This window comes from Solea senegalensis, linkage group LG5 (genome assembly GCF_019176455.1).
Source record: "Solea senegalensis isolate Sse05_10M linkage group LG5, IFAPA_SoseM_1, whole genome shotgun sequence".
NCBI classification, from domain to species: Eukaryota; Metazoa; Chordata; class Actinopteri; order Pleuronectiformes; family Soleidae; genus Solea; species Solea senegalensis.
In genome coordinates this window covers 25,302,536-25,320,819 of record NC_058025.1, presented here as the reverse complement: position 1 = coordinate 25,320,819, position 18,284 = coordinate 25,302,536, and the positions used below count along the sequence as shown (strand labels likewise).

General features: G+C 44.6%; 1 protein-coding gene across 12 annotated transcripts in view; it reads right to left on the bottom strand.

The window, feature by feature from the left end:
• Positions 1-27: 27 nt before the first annotated feature.
• The window catches only part of rimbp2b (RIMS binding protein 2b), a 47,263-nt gene continuing 29,006 nt past the window's right edge, over positions 28-18,284 (bottom strand). For 3 of the 12 annotated variants that reach the window (XM_044026461.1, XM_044026467.1, XM_044026468.1), the window contains 17 exons: positions 17,069-17,119; positions 16,653-16,673; positions 14,685-14,889; positions 13,819-13,967; positions 12,902-12,981; positions 11,616-11,725; positions 10,663-11,535; positions 8,345-8,517; positions 7,404-8,042; positions 7,049-7,198; positions 6,698-6,868; positions 4,580-5,359; positions 3,397-3,505; positions 2,766-2,891; positions 1,168-1,349; positions 489-657; positions 29-329 (listed from right to left, as the gene is read on the bottom strand). In XM_044026461.1, coding sequence (XP_043882396.1) covers positions 181-329; positions 489-657; positions 1,168-1,349; positions 2,766-2,891; positions 3,397-3,505; positions 4,580-5,359; positions 6,698-6,868; positions 7,049-7,198; positions 7,404-8,042; positions 8,345-8,517; positions 10,663-11,535; positions 11,616-11,725; positions 12,902-12,981; positions 13,819-13,967; positions 14,685-14,889; positions 16,653-16,673; positions 17,069-17,119 — 4,137 coding nt within the window. In that variant the 3' untranslated portion in view covers positions 29-180. Of the gene's footprint in view, positions 330-488; positions 658-1,167; positions 1,350-2,765; positions 2,892-3,396; positions 3,506-4,579; positions 5,360-6,697; positions 6,869-7,048; positions 7,199-7,403; positions 8,043-8,344; positions 8,518-10,662; positions 11,536-11,615; positions 11,726-12,901; positions 12,982-13,818; positions 13,968-14,684; positions 14,890-16,652; positions 16,674-17,068; positions 17,120-18,284 lie in introns of all 12 variants that reach the window. The other 9 variants (XM_044026463.1, XM_044026464.1, XM_044026466.1 and 6 more) reach the window with 9 other exon arrangements.

Sequence of the window (18,284 nt, the reverse complement as noted above, 5' to 3'; positions counted from 1 at the left end):
GAAAACAATTCTATGGGTTAGTTTGACTAAAGCTGGTGGTGACCTGAGGCTTTTGCACAGTGCTGCATATTAGAAAAAAGCCTCAATGAAGGACGCGATGATCAGTGACATCATGTAATAACTTTTCCAGTTCCCACAATGAGGAAATGGCAGTTACTACAGAAGAAACAAGTCCAACGTTCACAGATGAATAAAGGACGGTGAGGAAGGGCAAAGAGCAGTGAAAGCAAAGCAGAGAACAGAAGTGAATTTCACTGGACACAGACCTCTCTTGGATTTTCTGGACCTGCGATTTATCGAGCGGCCATCTTTGAAACGGTCGCAGTTCACTTCACAGGGAAGAGGAAAAGAATAATTAAGTGGGAAGAGTACAGGAAAGGAGAAAGGTGTCAGTAGAAGAACTTCAAACGTACCCAGGAAGACATCAAGGGTAGATGTCACAGACAAAAAGGAGAAGAGGGGAAACTGTGGAGGAAACAATGTCTCACCTAACTTCTCCACAGGAGTGTTGAGTGGCAGGAAGCCCTGTTGGAGGAGCTGGTCCATCATATCGTCATCCTCCGTTTGGATCTCAGAGACCATGTTACAAGGGATCAGACCAGCACGTTCTCTGATCTGAGCCCTGTAGAAGCCATCGGTATCTTTGTTTCCAAACACCTACAGGAACAACGCAGTGACAGGAAGTCAAAAAAGCACAAAATCTCTACTTTGGGTTTCTGTGATTGTAGAGGCATAAAGACGGCATTCAAACAAGGATGTAAAACTGCAGCGCATAACTTTCAAATGATAAACAAATGAGTTCTTCTGCACATGACTCTCTTGTTTCTCAGTGTATCGCCGACCAACATCTCCACGCTGCACACAGGAAGTGATTTGTTTTATGTAAAGACAGATGGAGGAAACAGCAACATTGAGCCCGTAAGGTAGGTTGGCAGTAGGTGTTGGACTAGAAAACCCTTCTTGCCCCCACTTGCCCCAGCGCTGCTGCCGTACACACAGATGCTCCCTCAGTCAGGTGGCATATTTTCCCTTGAAAGAGTCTGTCCTCAGATGAAGGATGCAGCATAACAAAAATCCCAAGAAGTGATGTACTGCAGCTTTAAATAATATAGCATATTGTTTTTCTACTTCGGTAAACAGAGTGGTGTATGGGAGTCAAGCCGCCACCTTGATAATCTGGCCCTCCTTAAATGGCAGCTCTTCATCAGCAGCGTCGGGGTTTGGAGACATGGACAGCGGGTCATAATCAAACAGAGCCACAAACACACGGGTCATCTCCTCTTGCTCTGATTCCTTGTAGAAATCCGCGGAGCGCCGTCCCCGCCCGTGCCTGCGGCCGCCATAACCATCTGAAACACAGAGGAGGCGTCTGCTGCTATTTCCAGCCTTTTATAGCCATGCTGGCTTGCAGAGGCAATGAGGGCAGAAGATGTCTCTTTATTGGAGCTGACAGGGGAGAAGGCGATGAGAGTAATGTGTGAAAAAAGAGCCAGAAATCAAATAACTTAGTAGGTTTTTTTTTTGGTTGTTTTTTGAATCTCTCTCACTTTGAAAACGGTTGAATACTCATGTTGTTTTCATGCACCAAAATGTACAGAAAAGGCTCTGTGCGGTTGCAGCACAGCGCCGTTCTTCGTTCACACATTTCTGCTTACTGGCGTGACAGACACTGCACTTCACAGTACACACACACACACACACAGCACAGCACAGACAGGAAACACACATCAAGCAGTTTTTGTAGTGAAAGGGAAACTTAATGACTGTGGACACCAGGAGGACACAAGTAAACACTACACTAAGTTTCATTGCTGTTTCACTGCCTTATCTCACAGAGGCTGATCAACACGCATGCTTTGCCGGGACTGGGAATGTTAAAGAGAGCATTCCTACATCAAATGCAGATGTAATGGCATGCTCTTAGGCCACATCTGGAAACAATGTGCAGCAAAAAACAATAAAAAAAATTAAAAAAAGGAGGCAAAGGACACATGTTCCCAAAGGAAGTAACACATCTAATGCCCCATTTGTTCCTGGCAACACAGATATCAGGGACAGTGAGGGGGAAGGGACGAACCTGATATCGGTTCCCCATGCTTCTCATGGATCACCATGTTAAATGTTTCGATGGCAGAATGTTAGTCTGAGTAATGGCTTAGAGACACAGCAACCAATACCAGTGAAGCAAGTAGAGATATTCTTTTTTTAAGAGTGAGCTTCAGACATGTTCAGTTTGGATGGCAGCAGAGTTAATGAACCCAATGATTCCAACAAGGCAGGATCTTTTCCAGTAATGTGCCTTTCCTTCTCACCCGACTTTAAATTGAAATGCAAAAAAAAGAATTTGCAGTGCAAAATTGACAAAAGAACCGGGCTGCTGGCTCATAAAGGTGGGAGAAGAAGGAAAGGAACAGTGGGTGGCAAAGGAAAGGGAGGATGAGGGCAGGCGTAAATTGAGGTGGGGTGGGAGAGCAGTCGGGATATGGAAGTTGAACGGGAAGAGTGGGTGGTTTGGGGTTATTTGGGATTGAAGGATCGGGAGTACATACAGGGAAAGAAGATTCATTCTCCAGCAACGGAAAAAAGTGGCCAGTCTTGTCTTCACCCCGTCAGCTACATTTCGCTAAGCTCAGCTAAACTAAACAAAGCAGCAAACTGTCCAGCACAGAACAGATCACCATATCACTGCATGTGTTTTTTTTTGTTTGTTTTTTTTGGCCTTGGTCAGGTATACTGTCATCTTTAAGAGAAGCCGCATCACATACCATATTGATCCTCTGAGGACATAGATCGCCATATCCTGCGCCGAGCTACACTGCCAAAGTAAACATCCTCCTTGACGGGTGAGAGGTTCCCCTCACTCCCCTCACTGTTACTGTCCATGGTGATCTCTACAGAAGACACCAATCACAACGTTACGGTCAGACATCCCCCCACACACACACACACACACACACACACACACACACACACTGCTCTACCCCATGGCCCCACTCACTCATGCTGAGACAGTAGGATGATGAGGTTGCCCTGAGGCGGGGTGTACAGGGCAACAGGTTTCACTCTGGAGTCACTGGGTGTAAAACAGCAATGCTTTTTTACATTTGGGAGGGAAGGTCAATTTGGGGCAATCATGTCAACACGTTAACCCACAGTGAACACGGTATCTGGGACAACCCTGCATGTGCAAAATCCAGCTCATGAGGACGGAGAGCTACGGTGTGTTCTTACAACCCAGAGAAAGATAAACGACTACAGGGTCATTTTTTAAGCTCTTTGGGAGAAATGTACAGCTCGGCTCACATGGGTAAAGGAAACACATGGATTAAATAGCCCAAAGATCAGTGGCCCTGCAGGTGGGGATGAGACGTCTCCTCACACGATGACCTCACTAACCAATGGATGGGATGGGTCGTCGTTGAGGGGGGTTGCCGATGTGAACCGGCCTCCTCCCCGAGTTGTCCAGGCGATCGGCGCTTCCGTGTGACGGTGAATTCCCAATGATCTTTAGAATAAAAAAACAACAAAAACGAGGTTAGAGGACAAACTGGGTGCAGGGGGAAGACAAAGCTAACACTTAAACGCAATCAAAAAAAAAATAATCCTGTTTAAACAACTGAAACCCACAAGATCAAATGATGTGGCTTCCATTTGTCCTTGGGAATGCAAAATAATAGGGGAAAAAAAATCCATAAAACATCAAAGAAATTTGACAAACCATCGAAACAAGTAAATAAATCAAATCAACCCCAACACAACGACAAGACCTGGGGGTCAGAAAGGGTCAGATGCTTAACTAAAGACCATTTTTGCTTGGACTGTTTTGTTCTGTGCATGTCAGCTCCTTGATTGAGAAAAGGAAGCGAACGACAAAAGGCTGATGATGTGCAGATGGCGACAAAAGGGAGGAGAAAGAAAGAGGCGATGGGAGGAGAGAGGAGAGCGCGAGCTGAGCGTCATTAAAAAATGGATACAGATGTGGTTAGATGAGCAATGCTATTATATTTTCATCCTGGGGCTTCGCATCGCAACAATCGACACATTTACTTGATCAAAGTGATGATGAACGTGAGAATTTTGTGCTGAGACAAGTGAAAGAGATAAACAAGTGATGATGCGTGATGGGTTGAAAGCTAAATGAAGCACAGCAGGCTGCAACACTCTTGAGCTAACGCTGCACGTGAGAGGCGCACGATGCTGAAATAAAGCTCCAAGCACAAGGTGGAGAGCGGCTGCGAGTCACTGAGAGCAACGCATGAAGCCAGAAGCAGCACATTCACATGCACTGCACAGACACTTCCCTGGAGGTGGAACCTTTCCCCCTCAAAGACATGAGAAGTCAAAACTTAGTTAAATGGCCTTTAGGTAATAAAAAAAAAAACAAAAGCATTACTTTAAAATACACCTGACATTCTGAGAACAAGCAAAGCAATTCACATGAAACAGAACATCAAACCAGACCAACCACGGACACGAGATCATTTGTCATCAAATGAAACAGAAAATGCCAACTAAAAATCAAAGGAAAGAAAAGAAACATTGTGAATGGAAAGTACAGCAGAAAGTGTGAATCACACACCAGCGAATGGTCCCGGGTGAGCCTGGACAAAGACTGGGCCCTAGCCTCTCTGTGGGGGCTGTAATAGACCCTGTCCAGCTCGTTCAGCCGGCCCTCGCTCAGGGCCCCCTCTCTGGAGTAGTTTCGCGGCCCAGCCACCCGACAAGGCCCAAAATGCTCCCTGTTTCTAAAGTCACCCTTGTCTACCAACTTGACTGCAGTCACTGGAAGGTCAGAGAACTCTTCCTCCACGCTGCACTGACGGGTCAGAGTTCTTTTACGGCCCATAGCCAACGCTCGCCTCTCTACTGGGCCCTCACAGTGGATGATGCGCACGGGTCCCCGCATTGGGCTCGCTTGAGCATAGTATCCTCGATGCCCCCGACCCAAGGAGCCTTCCTCCTCGCTGCCGCAGTCTAAACCACTGTCGGGACTCTTGGTGTTCTGGCGGTTGGGGCGTCCCAGACTACGGTCGTCTGGATTGTAGTAGTAGCGGTAGTCAGTGAAGCGAGGGGAGGAGCGCTGGCGCTGCAGGAGGCGCGTGGTCTTGTTGGGGGCGGGATGATTGTTCATGTGCGGGTCCTGGGGGTACATCCGCCGCTGGGTGTGTGGCGTTCCCGGCCGCCCGCCGTCTTCGAAGCACAGCCGCTGGCCCATGCTGTCCACGCTGTCCAGCTCCTCCTCGGCCACCTCGGGGATGCTGTGGAGACGCTTGCTGCGGAGTGACTTCTGCTTCACCACCTCCTTCTGTAGGTCCCAGCAGTCCCTTTCCTCGGCTAAGTCCTGACGCTTGTAATATGCCTTCAGTCCGCCATTTCGCAGGTTCAGTTAGTTCAATTCAAAAGGTTTTCAGTTTATATTTTTGCGATCGGGCGGGGGGGGGTGGGGGTTGAAAAGTTTTTCGAGGTTTTAGAACAGGCAGGAAACAACACAGAATGTGAATAGAACAAATGGGGGAGGGAAGACAAAATAAAGACAGAATTAGTTATTTGTGGCAATGTAGTAAGACATGCAGTCTCATTCCATGAGAAGGAAATGGCATGCTCTGCTCCGAAGAGGAATCTGTTAAGGCTAAACTGAGCGTGGGCACGGAGGTTTAATGTGAAGAGATGTTTTATTGATGGGAAGTCAGAAATATTCAAACCAAACGTAAAGGGCCATGCTGAGTTAATGCAGTGGGTGAGAGGTAAATGGAAACAGTGGAGGTGAAATGAATGAATAAACCATTAAAACAGGAAGCTATAGAATCAGGTGCTAAGAGAATACTGTTATAGGACATAGGAGAGGTTTCCTCTGTGAGCACAGAGGAAACAGAGGCAGGAGCGAACTTGATCATTCACTTTTTGACTAATCCTTTAACGTTACCGTGACTAAACATTTCAAAATGTCAACAGAAGGGGATGGATAATGTGCAACCGGCATGGACAAATAGATGGCAGCGGTGTGAAAGGAGACGCTGTGTTGGCCATAAACACCACGTTAGTGAAGTGGACAGAAACAGAGACAACCTGACAAGTATGCAGTGACATTGCTCAGGTGCAGCGTGAGAGTGACGTCACTCAAATCCTCACGGAGACAAGCTCGTGTACCGACGTCTGTACACCGACGACAGAAAAATCAAAACATCAGGACGTGACGGACGTAAACAAAAGTGAACGTTTCCATTTAAGTACTCACTTAAATGAGATTCCCATATGCCCTTGATATGCCATGACCCTTCGACACAGTACAGCACATTAACATTTTGCATATCAACATCACATTCCTCCAGTTGAAGTCAACATCTCTAGTTCTTCTTTGGTGCCGCGTTAAAGAGCATCCAAATGCAATGCAAACCATTTAAAAAAAAACACATCATTATTGTCGTTTACAGGCGTCCCCCTCTGTCATGCTGCACAGTTACGTACACACAGCCATTCCCATGAGCGCAGCCTTGAATGGATAAAAGCAAGTGCTGCGGGGTCAGGGGTGGAGGAGCAGACTGGTGTGGGGGAACTCAGCCAGGCAAAGGGGCGTGAGTACAGAGCCTCTGAGAGAAAGAGAGCATGTTCCTCTGCAGGTGGCAAGACCTAACCTCCCAACCCTCCTCTAGCTGCCCTCTAACGCCGCAACAGGCTCGCCGCGTGCGGCCTAAAGTACCTTTAGAGTGTTGTGAGAGTTGATACTGCGCCTGCGACCCTCCTCCAGCTGCATCTCAGCGTAAAGATCCTCCTCGTCCTCCTCCATGATGTCGGACAGGTCAGAGCCCCGGCTGCTCTCCGTGTGGTACTCCTCACTGTGGCTGTAGTGGTGGTGATGGTGCTGCTGCTGCTGAGAAAGGACAGATGTGCAGTGTTAATAATGTCGGATTATGATCGACTGCACTCGCTGGAGACACAAATATAATCTATAAAGAAGCAGAAATGAATGAATGAGTAAAGATTTGTCCATTTGTATGCGTCTGATTTTCACTTTCAGAGCTTTTTTTTGGGTGCTGTTTTTGTAAAGTACCTGTCTGCCCAGCTCTGAGCCTCGGAGGAACTCATCCACGGAGGCTCCTCTCCGCCGTGCATGAGGGGAGTCGTAGCCGTCCTCCTCCTCATCAGAGTTGAGCGGATGCAACGTGTTTCCTCGTTCACTAAAGATGTTCCTTTTCTCAATCTGACGGGAGACATGTTAAGACTTACTTACAAAGTATATCCAAATGATTTAATGCAGCAGCAAATGTATCATTTATTTTACTAAGCACAATTTACCATGAGCATAATGGAAAATCCAGCTAGATTCTGTCACATGATGTGATTTACATTGTTTAAAACGCTGTATATTCACATGATATAAACTGTTGTAAGACCCATGAACGTACTCTGTTACCCTCAGCAAACACTCTCTGGGCAGCTTCCCTGGCCATGGCCTTGGCGATGGTGTTTGTGATGGGGACTCCCTGAGGCTGCGGCAGGATTCTCTGAGGAGAGGGCGATCGCCGTGGCTGGAAGTGCGGTGGCTCAAGGTTGGATCCGCGCATGGGAGGCAGCGGAGATGGGGAGCGCTCCCAGGGCTGGGCTGTCCGTAGGCCAACCTCATGCTCTTTGGTTTCAGACTCTCTGGCACTTACGGACGGCTTGGACTTAGGCATGGGCTGGCGTTGGAAATGGGGCTGGGGAGGGGGAGGAGGAGGGGGATGACAGACGGGCTGCGAGTGCGGCTGTGCGTGGGGCAGAGTGTGGGGCTGGGCTCGAGACAGAGCCTGCATCTGCGGCTGTGGGTGATTCAGGGGATACGTCGGATAAGGAGGGTGCGACATGGGGACGTGAGGTGGCGCTGTGGTTCGATGGGAGAGGCGCGGAGAGCCCAAGAGATTATGTGGAATGACGGCTACAGGCGAGTCCTGCGACTCTCCTTGTGTGGATAACGTCCTTACTATGACTTCCCTCGCCTCCAAACACTGAATCCGGTTTAGCTCCACGGTCACATAGTCTGCTGTGGGGTACAAGACCTCTGCTATCTGCATTCACAAAGAAATCACAGGAGTCCTTACCAAAAATGCAATTCACAGTGTTAGCATGCAAAAGCATTTACGCCACAGAAACATGAACTTGCAGATGTTGAAAATGCATGTAACGGTGATGAAGCACCACGTTACAGCTGTCACTGAAGCAATGCTTGTTCAAAGGGGCTAAATATCGGCATTATACATTTCTTCCAGGAGATGGCAGTGTAGTCCTACTGACTGAAGTCAACACTGAGGCCTAGGTCATAAAACTCAAAAGACATTACTTGTTCTGACTTGTGTGAGACGCGGGCTACCTTTTGTCCCTTTGTGCACACAGCGTAGCCAATCACGCTGGCCCCGTTTGACATCCCTGAAGGTGTCAGAGGTGGCGGCTTCCATCTGACCTGCAGGAACCCAGGAGTCTGACCACACTGGACCTGCACCTCCTGCGGGGGGAGAGGGGGGCCCGGGGAGCATAACAAACTCGCTGGATAAGGAGAGAGAAAGAAAAAAAAAAGAAAAGAAAAAAAAAAGACAGCTCAACAGTGGCTGATCCATTTTCTGCCAGGCTGACCAAAGACGAACGCGCTGACCTCAGCACTACGTTCAGTAACCATTTCACCGCGGCGTACGAGGTCCTACAGGGCGCCGTGCGCCGTAAAATAAAGCACACAATGGATCGAAAATAAAATGAGTTATTTCCGTATTGAACAAAGGGCATTTATGAAGCAGTGACAGTTGAATGGAGTGTTCATTGTAGCCCAAATGCTGCAGTTTATTTATATTCATCTCTACGCAGCGGTATTGTGAGGTTTTTAGTCATATTTTTCCTTCATTCAGGCAGAAGGTGCAAAAGCAATGTTTGCCGACACGAGCCCATCAGTGTACAGCATGTACTGTGACAGCACCAATACTGCCAAATACTCACTGGAAATATTCTATGGAACATCGTGAAAAAAAAAAAAAAAAAGGAAATCTGTCAGGGATGCATGCATACTAAACAACATCTCCATCTGTGCAACGCTGCCGCTCCCCTGCAGTCGCACAGTGAGGGAGAAGCAGTCAGCAGTATCATGCAGAAGTGTGCGGGTCAGATAATCTACATTATTGCAATCTTAATCACATTTCAGCACACAACTAATGAAGTCACTGGTTTAAAGAGCACATGAAGGCCTAATATAAGAGAGCCTCCAGACAGCGTCCCCCTTATCGAGTTGTCCGCCACCAACACCGAGACTATTTCGGCTGCCTCTAATTACTAAGTTCAATAGACGGATCATTTAATGAACTCTCAGCATGTTCTCTTGTCAGTTTGTCAGTGAAAAACGTCAATTCAAACTTCGGCATCCGTCTCTCACTGTCCTCCCTCCCCCCTGAGTCTCTCTGAGCCTTTTCTCTTCCCTCCCTTTTAACATTTCGCAGCTAGTTAGTTGTCTTCATCATCTCTGACTGTAACCTTTCAACCCTGACCCCCGAACCGACCGATTTCACGTCAAATCAGAACCTCAACGATGCAAGATTTCAAAATAAAAAATTGTCAGCTGAATAGAGCTGAAACAATTAATGGATTAATGGATTATTAATTGATTACTAAATTATTTAATCGGTCCAAAGCTGTTTTCATGATTAAAACAAGATTTCCAATTGTTCAAGCTTCTTAAATGTGAGTATTTTCTTCATTTCTTTGCTCTGGACAACAAAGAAATCATTAAAAGTGAATCATTTTGGTATGTGGACAAAACAAGACATTCGTGAACGTCATCATTTCCAGGTTTGATGAACACGATTGACATTTTCTGAACGATTAATCGAGAAAATCAGATGTCAGATGAATCGATTATGAAAATAATCGATTTTAGCACCTCTTGTGCTACCAAGATTTGGTCGTACGCCCTTAAAAGTGTGTCCCTCAAATTCCTCCAAAGCAACAACGCCACATTTCTGAATCATTTTTTTTATCTGCGCTGACAACTGGCTAAATATTGTATATACACACACACACACACACACACACAAAACAGCAGCATAACTGAAGCTGCCTGTGGAGAGACTCACTCTTATCGGTTCTCACTTTAAAGGATTTGCTGTAACGAGAGCCAGGCTGTGAGGCCTAAGTTAATGCTGGCAACGGCAAAGCATCAACGAGCCTCGTGGGAGCAGGAATCCCAGAGATCTATCCTCACTATTTACACTAATTTGGCTTTGAGAGACTCTTTTTTTTTCCCCCCAGTGTTATGTAATTTCATTCAGCAAATACTTCTCCAGTGTTTCGTTTTTGTTTAATACCATGCACGTCTCTTAACGCACGAGTGCACAAATAAATCTGTGAGGGCAATCAAAAAGCGTCTAGGGACGAATGAAAGAAGGCGGAGGTATTTGTCAGGTTTGCAAATGTAATACGGCAGAGTAAACAAAATGTTAAATATCAGATGGCTTCCATCATGTAATATCAGACGGCCTTGAAACAGAATAGACTACAAGGACGGAGGTAACAGGAGAGTGATGTTAAATGATAACGTCTGCGTGAGACGCAGTAAATCACGGACAAACCACAAATATCAACTTCATAGTAAAAGTGTCCCTGTACATGAAGAATAAAGGCGTAAACGTGGGGGATATTTTGAAGTCTGACCTGCAGGCTGAGTGCAGAACTCCACCGAGATTTCCCTCTTTTCCCTTTGATCCATTGGAAGCTGCCAAGGCACCTGGTGCGGCTGCGCCACAACCTTCACCTTGTAAACCGTCATCGACTTCAAGTTGAAGAACTTGTATCTGTAGCCCCCTGCCTTCACCATGTCGTACTCGGCGCCGTTGAGGAAGATGGTGTGACTGTAGTTGCTGTTGCTGGGCATCCACGAGAGCTCAGCGGAGGCCTGTGTGATGTTGTCCACCCGAAGGTAGTAAGGTGCCACCACCACGTCCTTGCCTACGAGCAGAGTGCACCGGAGCTCGTCCGACGGGCCGCGCTCAGTGATGCTTTGCACTGAGATACGGTAGGTGTGGGTGGCTAGATTAAGCTTTTCAATCAGAGACTTTGTCCTGCCCCCGTAGGGGACACTCATGCGCACCTCCTTATCCACCAAGACATTGTAGCCACTGACGGAACCCCAGCCCAGCGGGACCACGGGAGGGTCCCAACCAATAATGACACTCTTGGCCAGTTGTTTAATCAGCGTGATGCGGCGGGGATAAGGCACAATGTCTTCACCGACCTCGTCAATGTTGACATCCAGGGTTCCCGTGCCATTGCTGGAAGAACCCAGTAGGTCGATGCCCAAGCTGCTCGTACTCAGACAGTCTAGTTTACTGTCAGACAGCAGGCTGCTTATGCTCGTCCCTGTTCCTGTGCCGACCCCCAGTCTCTGAGACCCCAGGCTACTGTGGTTGAGGTAGCCAGGTTGTTTAGCCACTGTGTCCCTGTGCTGGACAGAGGATGTCTCCTCATCTTTGACAAAATCCACAAAATTGGAGGGGACGAGGCCCCGCTGTCCATCCAGCAGCTCTCCTGAGGAGCAGGGAAAAAGCAGACGGGGATATTCAGTACAAAACCACAACATAAAACAATAGTGTCCACTCGGTTCAGACCTTCATAAAAGCCATCCTCGTCCATTGTCCCGTAAACATAGAGGTATTTCCCTGCCACCAGGGGGAGCTCTGCCTCAGGATGCTCATTAGGCCCATCATAAGGATTGTAACTATAGCGGGTAAAATATAATAAATGAACAACAAAGTGTTATATCTGATACATGTTATACAATTGTACAAGAATCTTTTTTTACAGTGTTCACTGATATACTGAGATTTTTATTTATTTTTTTTACAAATCTAACAGAGATGGAGATAGAGTAGGCTGAAAGCTCTGGCTCAGTGTCACATTTTTTTCCACATGCTATGAGGATTCCAATTATTTTTTGTGCTGACAGGTCATTTTCTTCAGAGATAGAAACACTGAATCATCTTTAAGACCAGAGCGGAGCCTCGCGAGGGAAGGCAAATCATCTGAGCAACATTTGTCTGGGACTGTAAGCAGCTGTTTCACTTGACTGTTAAGGGGGATTTAAAGGATCTTTGGCCACCTCTCGTGAACAAAACACTTTGCTTTGGACATTTATACTGAGTCACTCTGGTCTGGGAGGTCTTGTAATGTGAACACGAAAGCTCCAGTTGACAGTTTTGGAAATACAGTGAAACAAACTGGAACACTTCCAAAGAGAAAACGTATCTAATCTTCTTAATGAATTATTTATTATTATTAACAAATGGGGAGGGAAACATCTTGCAGTTTGATTAGACGATACAATTTTGCAATTCAGCTTTGAAATATAAGGAATGGTGCTGTCTTCCAACGACACATGATAATGCCAACAGCCTCATGGCAACAATCATAAATGACACAAACTGACACATAAAAAGTCTTGTGGACTTCGTTCCAGCGCTGCCCCTGAAATGTCACGCAGCTTCCACAAGACCACATTCTAACAGAGAGAATGTTAAGCAGGTAAGTTTTGAGTTTTTGCAAGCTAATATTGAAGAGGCTAAAAGCCCATTCAGAGGGACACTTTCCGCAGGAGTGTTTTGTTGCTGACTCAAATCTGTGAGCGCTGATTTCCCTCTGGCCTGCAGTGAATTAACAGACACAAAAATCCACCTAAACAGTCACATATCTACATGGGATCTCTGCTAAGGGGTGACTGGCGTGTTATATGACGAGCAGCATCATTATCAACATCTGACATTCAACACCTCGTCATAGAATAATTGTCCTAATTATTGCGTAATAGAGATTAATCTTTGTTCAAAGCTTCTCAGATGAAACAAGTCCAGCTTGTTTGTCTCTAGTGATTAAAGAAACATGCGCTGTGTGAACATACCTGTACCGAGCAACACACAGTCGGACCTTCCCTGTAAATCTTGGTTTGGACCTGGTGGTTGAGCTCAGCTCTTTGTCCATCTAAATCAGGCAAACAGAACATCAACATCTAGTGTCCTAAAAGTCAGTGTGCACACGTTTAACCAGGATGCTGCATAGATTTCAGATTAAAAGGTAGAAAATTACATTTTCTTCAAATCCCGAACAAAGAGCAGTGAAAAACTAACATTAGAGAGTTGAGGTTCAAAGTGCTGTTTAACCATCAGATACACTCTCAAGTTCAGTGACGTGCGGCGAGGTTCATGACTGGGGAGGCACTGGCTGCTCTGGAGTGGGATGTGCATACAGTTCAACAATATGATAACAAGGAAAATAAAAGAAGATTTATTAATATAAGTAAACATTTTTAAAATTGAAACTTTTTTTGGCTCTATCCCTCTCTTTTTTTTTTTTATTAAAATTGAAAATCGTGTATGGTCTTATCTTTAGATGTATATATATCTTGTAAGTCCATCTCTCCGTCACATGAACTGTGTAATCAAACATCGCTCATCGCTGCCTCACCTCGCCGCTCTCCTGTGTATTTGAACAGGAAAATGCGTACATTCAACGTTTTTGACCATAGATATGTTGTAATCATACAGAAAACAAATTTATAGAACAGTCAAGTGGACAAATTGATTTTCTTTTATCATTAGTAAGTATTTTACTTGTCTCCCCTGCGTCCCCTGACTGCACGTCACTGTCCCAAGTTCAGTGTTGTCACTTGACAAACCTAATAACAAGATTAGATTTGTGCGAATTGCAAAAGAAAGGATTGTCTTCTTTAGTCTGGGCCAACTTTGTTATTAAAAAAAGTTTGGCTGGTCAAAGAGAGTTGTGAGAAAACAGGAGACGAGATGTTGCATAAGAACAGACCTCAGAGAGGAACGCCCGCGCTGGGCTGCTGGCTCGAGTGCGAGTGAGGAATGTTGGCTTGACAGAGAGGAGCTCGGGTTTGTCTCCGCTGATCTGGAGAGGCCGAATGAACTCCGATATCAGAGATCTGCTTGTCGGAGCCTCATTGCCTGTGGAACAAACACAAACGTCTCTCATCAGATCCACAAATCAAAAAGACACGCGTCAACTTGAACCAAATAAATGTAATACATCATAATCGCTGTACATAACAGTTAATTTATTTAACGACTGTCTCTGTGAAATAAAATCTAAAGAAATGTGAGGAAAATGTCGAAATACAAACATTTAAATATTCAATCATTTACAGTGCATGTAATTTAAGACATAAATCATATGAATACCCAATTCTATTGTACCACTCATACAGTTTATATTAAATCATTTCCGTTTCATTGCACAACATGAATATAACAGTAATTATTGACGCATTTGTGAATTAAAGTCAGAAACACAACACAGGTTCTGTCAGTTAGAGAGCGTTTATCTCTGTGGTGGATTATTCCATTAGCAGCGTTGTGCTCATTGTGCTGATTAAAGAGTCAGAGGCCGAACCTGTAACACTTCTAAATCCAGCTGCGATTCTCTCACCTCCCTGCGAGAGAAGCGACATGTGATATGTGCAGAGCGGAGTTATAGTTGGCATCGCTTTCATAGACAGAGGCAAGAAGCGGCTGCATCAAGCAAAGCTCATTTGTTGGTGTCAGGTGTAAATGAGATGTGAAAATATGAACTCATACACCACGGAGCACCCGGGATCTATCGATATTAATATTTTCAAAACACCGATGGTTAAATAGAAATAGAATAAAAAAACTGACACATACCTTTTCCTATGGGGGCAGCCAGTCCATTTAGGAGCTGGGACAGGGATTTGTTGGGCGACCCAGGAGAGTCACATAGATTTAAAGGTTCAGTGCTGAGGATGTCGAACTTTCCCGCCTGGAGCCGGAACTTCTCCAGCTCTTTTGACAGGAGGTTGAACTGCTCACTCTGGTTCCGACATTTCTCCTCCAGCTCGCGGACTTTGGCCTGATGATAATGAGGAAGGAACGTCATCGAGGGAGGACAGAGAGAGACAGGGAAGGAAGTAAGGAAGGAAGGACGGAGACAAAAAGAGTGATATGTGGGCAGATGAGGAAAGGCAAAAACAGAATGGTAAAAACAGAGAAACAAATTAAGTATACAACAGAGCACACACATATTATGTACAGTAGGTGTGATACTGTCACACCACAAAAAGAACAAAGCATGACATTTCACTGTGGGACTGTGAACATCTCTCTCATCAAGTCAAGGAACGACTTGACGGCGACTGACAGTAACAGACCACATGCACAGCTACAGGACACTCACTGCTGAAAGATGAGAAAGCATCTTGCTTTAAGGAAGTTTAACTTTACAGTCTCTTAGAGGATGAATCTGATGATAGTTTGTACTTTACATTATTGTCAAATTATACCTTGAAAGGTCCAACAGCAACGTAGAAAACAAATAGCTACTTGTGTGTTAAAGGAATACTACATTTGGGGTAGTATTTTTTGTTACTGCAACGCTAATTCCGCACTTTATAGACCCACTCGTAGGGGGGGGCGGGACCTCATTCCCAGAATGTAAACAGTGTCCACCATCTTTGCTAACAGTTACGCTAACAGGAACAAGTGTCACTGGTGAAGATATTTCTCAACTCTAGCACAATTTTTCAAAAATACTACCCCTATTCTAGTAATACAAAGCTAAATGCTAATTGGTGAAGTATTCCTTTAAGTATCAGCTGCATACAGCTTTGAAACATTTACTAAAACAAAAATACATACACGCTTCCATAATAGAAGTTGGCAAATATCGTTGGTTTTCATAGGGAGATGTTGACAATAGAAAAGGATCATCAGCCATACTCTAAGAGCAGGAAACAAGCTAACACCGATACATATTTAGTTTGAGCAGGAATAAAGCGAAATTCCAGGAGCTACAGCCTGAGACGCCGATGCTACCGTGGAATTTTAACGCACTGCCCAAAACACACACACACACACAGCAACACCTGCTGCAACAGAACACTGTGCGCTGTTCTGTTAAGGCACTGAGTCCATGTCATGCAGACGCGTTGGGGCTGGATTTAAAAACATGCCGTTAGCAAACAGATGAAAGACAAAGAGAGTCCTGCATTTGTGAGACAGAATTAGTCACTTGAGATCAGTATTATGGGGTGTGCGCCAGGTACAGTTTTTAAAACACATGCTGGAGAACGTGCATGCAGTGCTACAAGGGATCAAAGGATCACATTCATAATAACTAGCTGTAATAACTACCTAGACACAGTATAATATATGCAATATAATCAATATACAGACAAATAACACATAGACTTCAGCTAAACATGTGACAATAAAGACAATAATAAATCTAAATTTGCCTCAATGTGATGATGGGGTTTTGACTGTGGCATTTATTTATTTTTTAAATAAATTGATCCATATTCTGAAACATATGGACATGGGAATATTTTCATGGGTTGTTAAGCGAACTCCACTTCCTGCTCTTCATTAAAAACACCTCCACTTGTTCTGAAAACCAACATTTAATGGCCACAGATTAAATGAGTTCATAATGAATGCATTGTTTCATGTATTTGAGTTTTTGTCCACCTCTTTTATTCATCTATTTAAAGACTGACATCACAATAATGTGCGTTAAGTATCCAGAGTAAACATGTGGGGACTTAACACCACACTGACTATATTAGAAAAAAAAAAAATCAAGTGAATAAATAAATAAAAGCAATTCTGAAATACCTGCATGCTGTCCAAGTGGTTCTGTATTAGCATAAACACACACCCATATAGTGAACAGAGATGCAGGAAAGAAATAAAGCACAATTACAGGTCATGTGATCACTCATCCTCGTCTTAAAAACACATGAAATCAGGGGCTGTTTGTGAGTCACGCGCTACAAGGACAATAGACATATTAACTACATGACAGCCTGTGATGTTGTTTTCATTTATTCACTTTTCTGAAGAAAAAGAGTTGATATACAGCAATGTGAGAATAGAACTATACACTTATCCTGGGATTTATATTTAAAGAGAGAGAGAGAGAAAGGAGCACAAAGATTCAGGTACAAGGTCAAGAGGAGTAAGAACAGTCTGACTAGTCCTTTAAACTCCAGCAGTGAAATAAACCCCGCCCCCTGAGTCCAGATGCTCACCTCTAACAAATGGACTGCGCCTTCATGTTCCTTTTTAGCCTCAACCTGAGCCTGAAACACAAGGTTGCACCATTTCAGTTCACTTTCGCGTCACGTTGAATACCAATAAATAAGTCATTATAAACAAATCACAAGGACCTTTGGCGCTCATTAGCCGCCGCCTCTGTCAGCACTAAGTGAAGCGGCAACACTGATTTTTGCAAAACCACAAGCAGCTAACAACACTGGGGCTTTGCTTTCAACATTGTGCACTGCATGCAAGAAAAGTCTCTACAGCTCAATCTACACATTTAGGGGCAAAATCTGTCCATACAGGTGGTTAGCACTCGTTCCTTTGCAGCAACAAGGGCCTTTCTGCATGGAGTTTGCATGTTCTCCTCTGTGTGTGTGTGGGTTTTCCACGGTTTCCTCACATGCAAAAACCCAGAACTGTATCTTTAGCATTGTAACCGCAGAGATGTCATCAAATAATTAAATTATTGTACAATTACAACAATGAAAAACCAGATAAATGTATATACAGCTGCAGTACACACAGTTTATGAGTCACACCTATCTAAAACTAATACAATAATAAATCCCCCTTTCTAATGATTAGTTTATACTGACAGTGTTTTGTTTTGACTTGATAATTAACTTGATAATCATTGTGTGCCATTGAACTACATTGCATTATGCAGAGATGTGCATTATGAAGAGCCTACCCATAATCTAAAAAGAAAAGTGACTATTTTAAACAAATGTATAATGATGTTCCATCAACAATAAACAAAGGATGGCTTGAAGGATTGAAGAAGAATATGGATTGGGTTTTATAGAAGCGTCGGACTGTGTAGAAACATTGCATAATACATCCCATTTCTCTTGTGGGAACAAGAAACATCTGTTGAGAGTGTTCCACGTGAACATGGGAGCATCTGTAGTCCTACGAATTTCATAAATGTGCTTTGCAGAGGCAATTCATTTAGGGGAGAGAGCAGAGAGCACCGGGTGTCTGAAAGAAGATAAGGCAGTAATGAGCTTCTGTTAATGAGAGAAAGAAGCTGAGAACTCTGCCTGTGAAAGGCTGACTGTGATGTTAGAGCAACATTGCACCAACACTGTGATACACACAGTTTCCACAGAAGGCACTGTGACAATCACATTCGCACTATCCACAATCTCAGCCTTTGCTGGGCTTGTTTTGACATAACAGTCAGTTCCAGGAGGAGGAGGA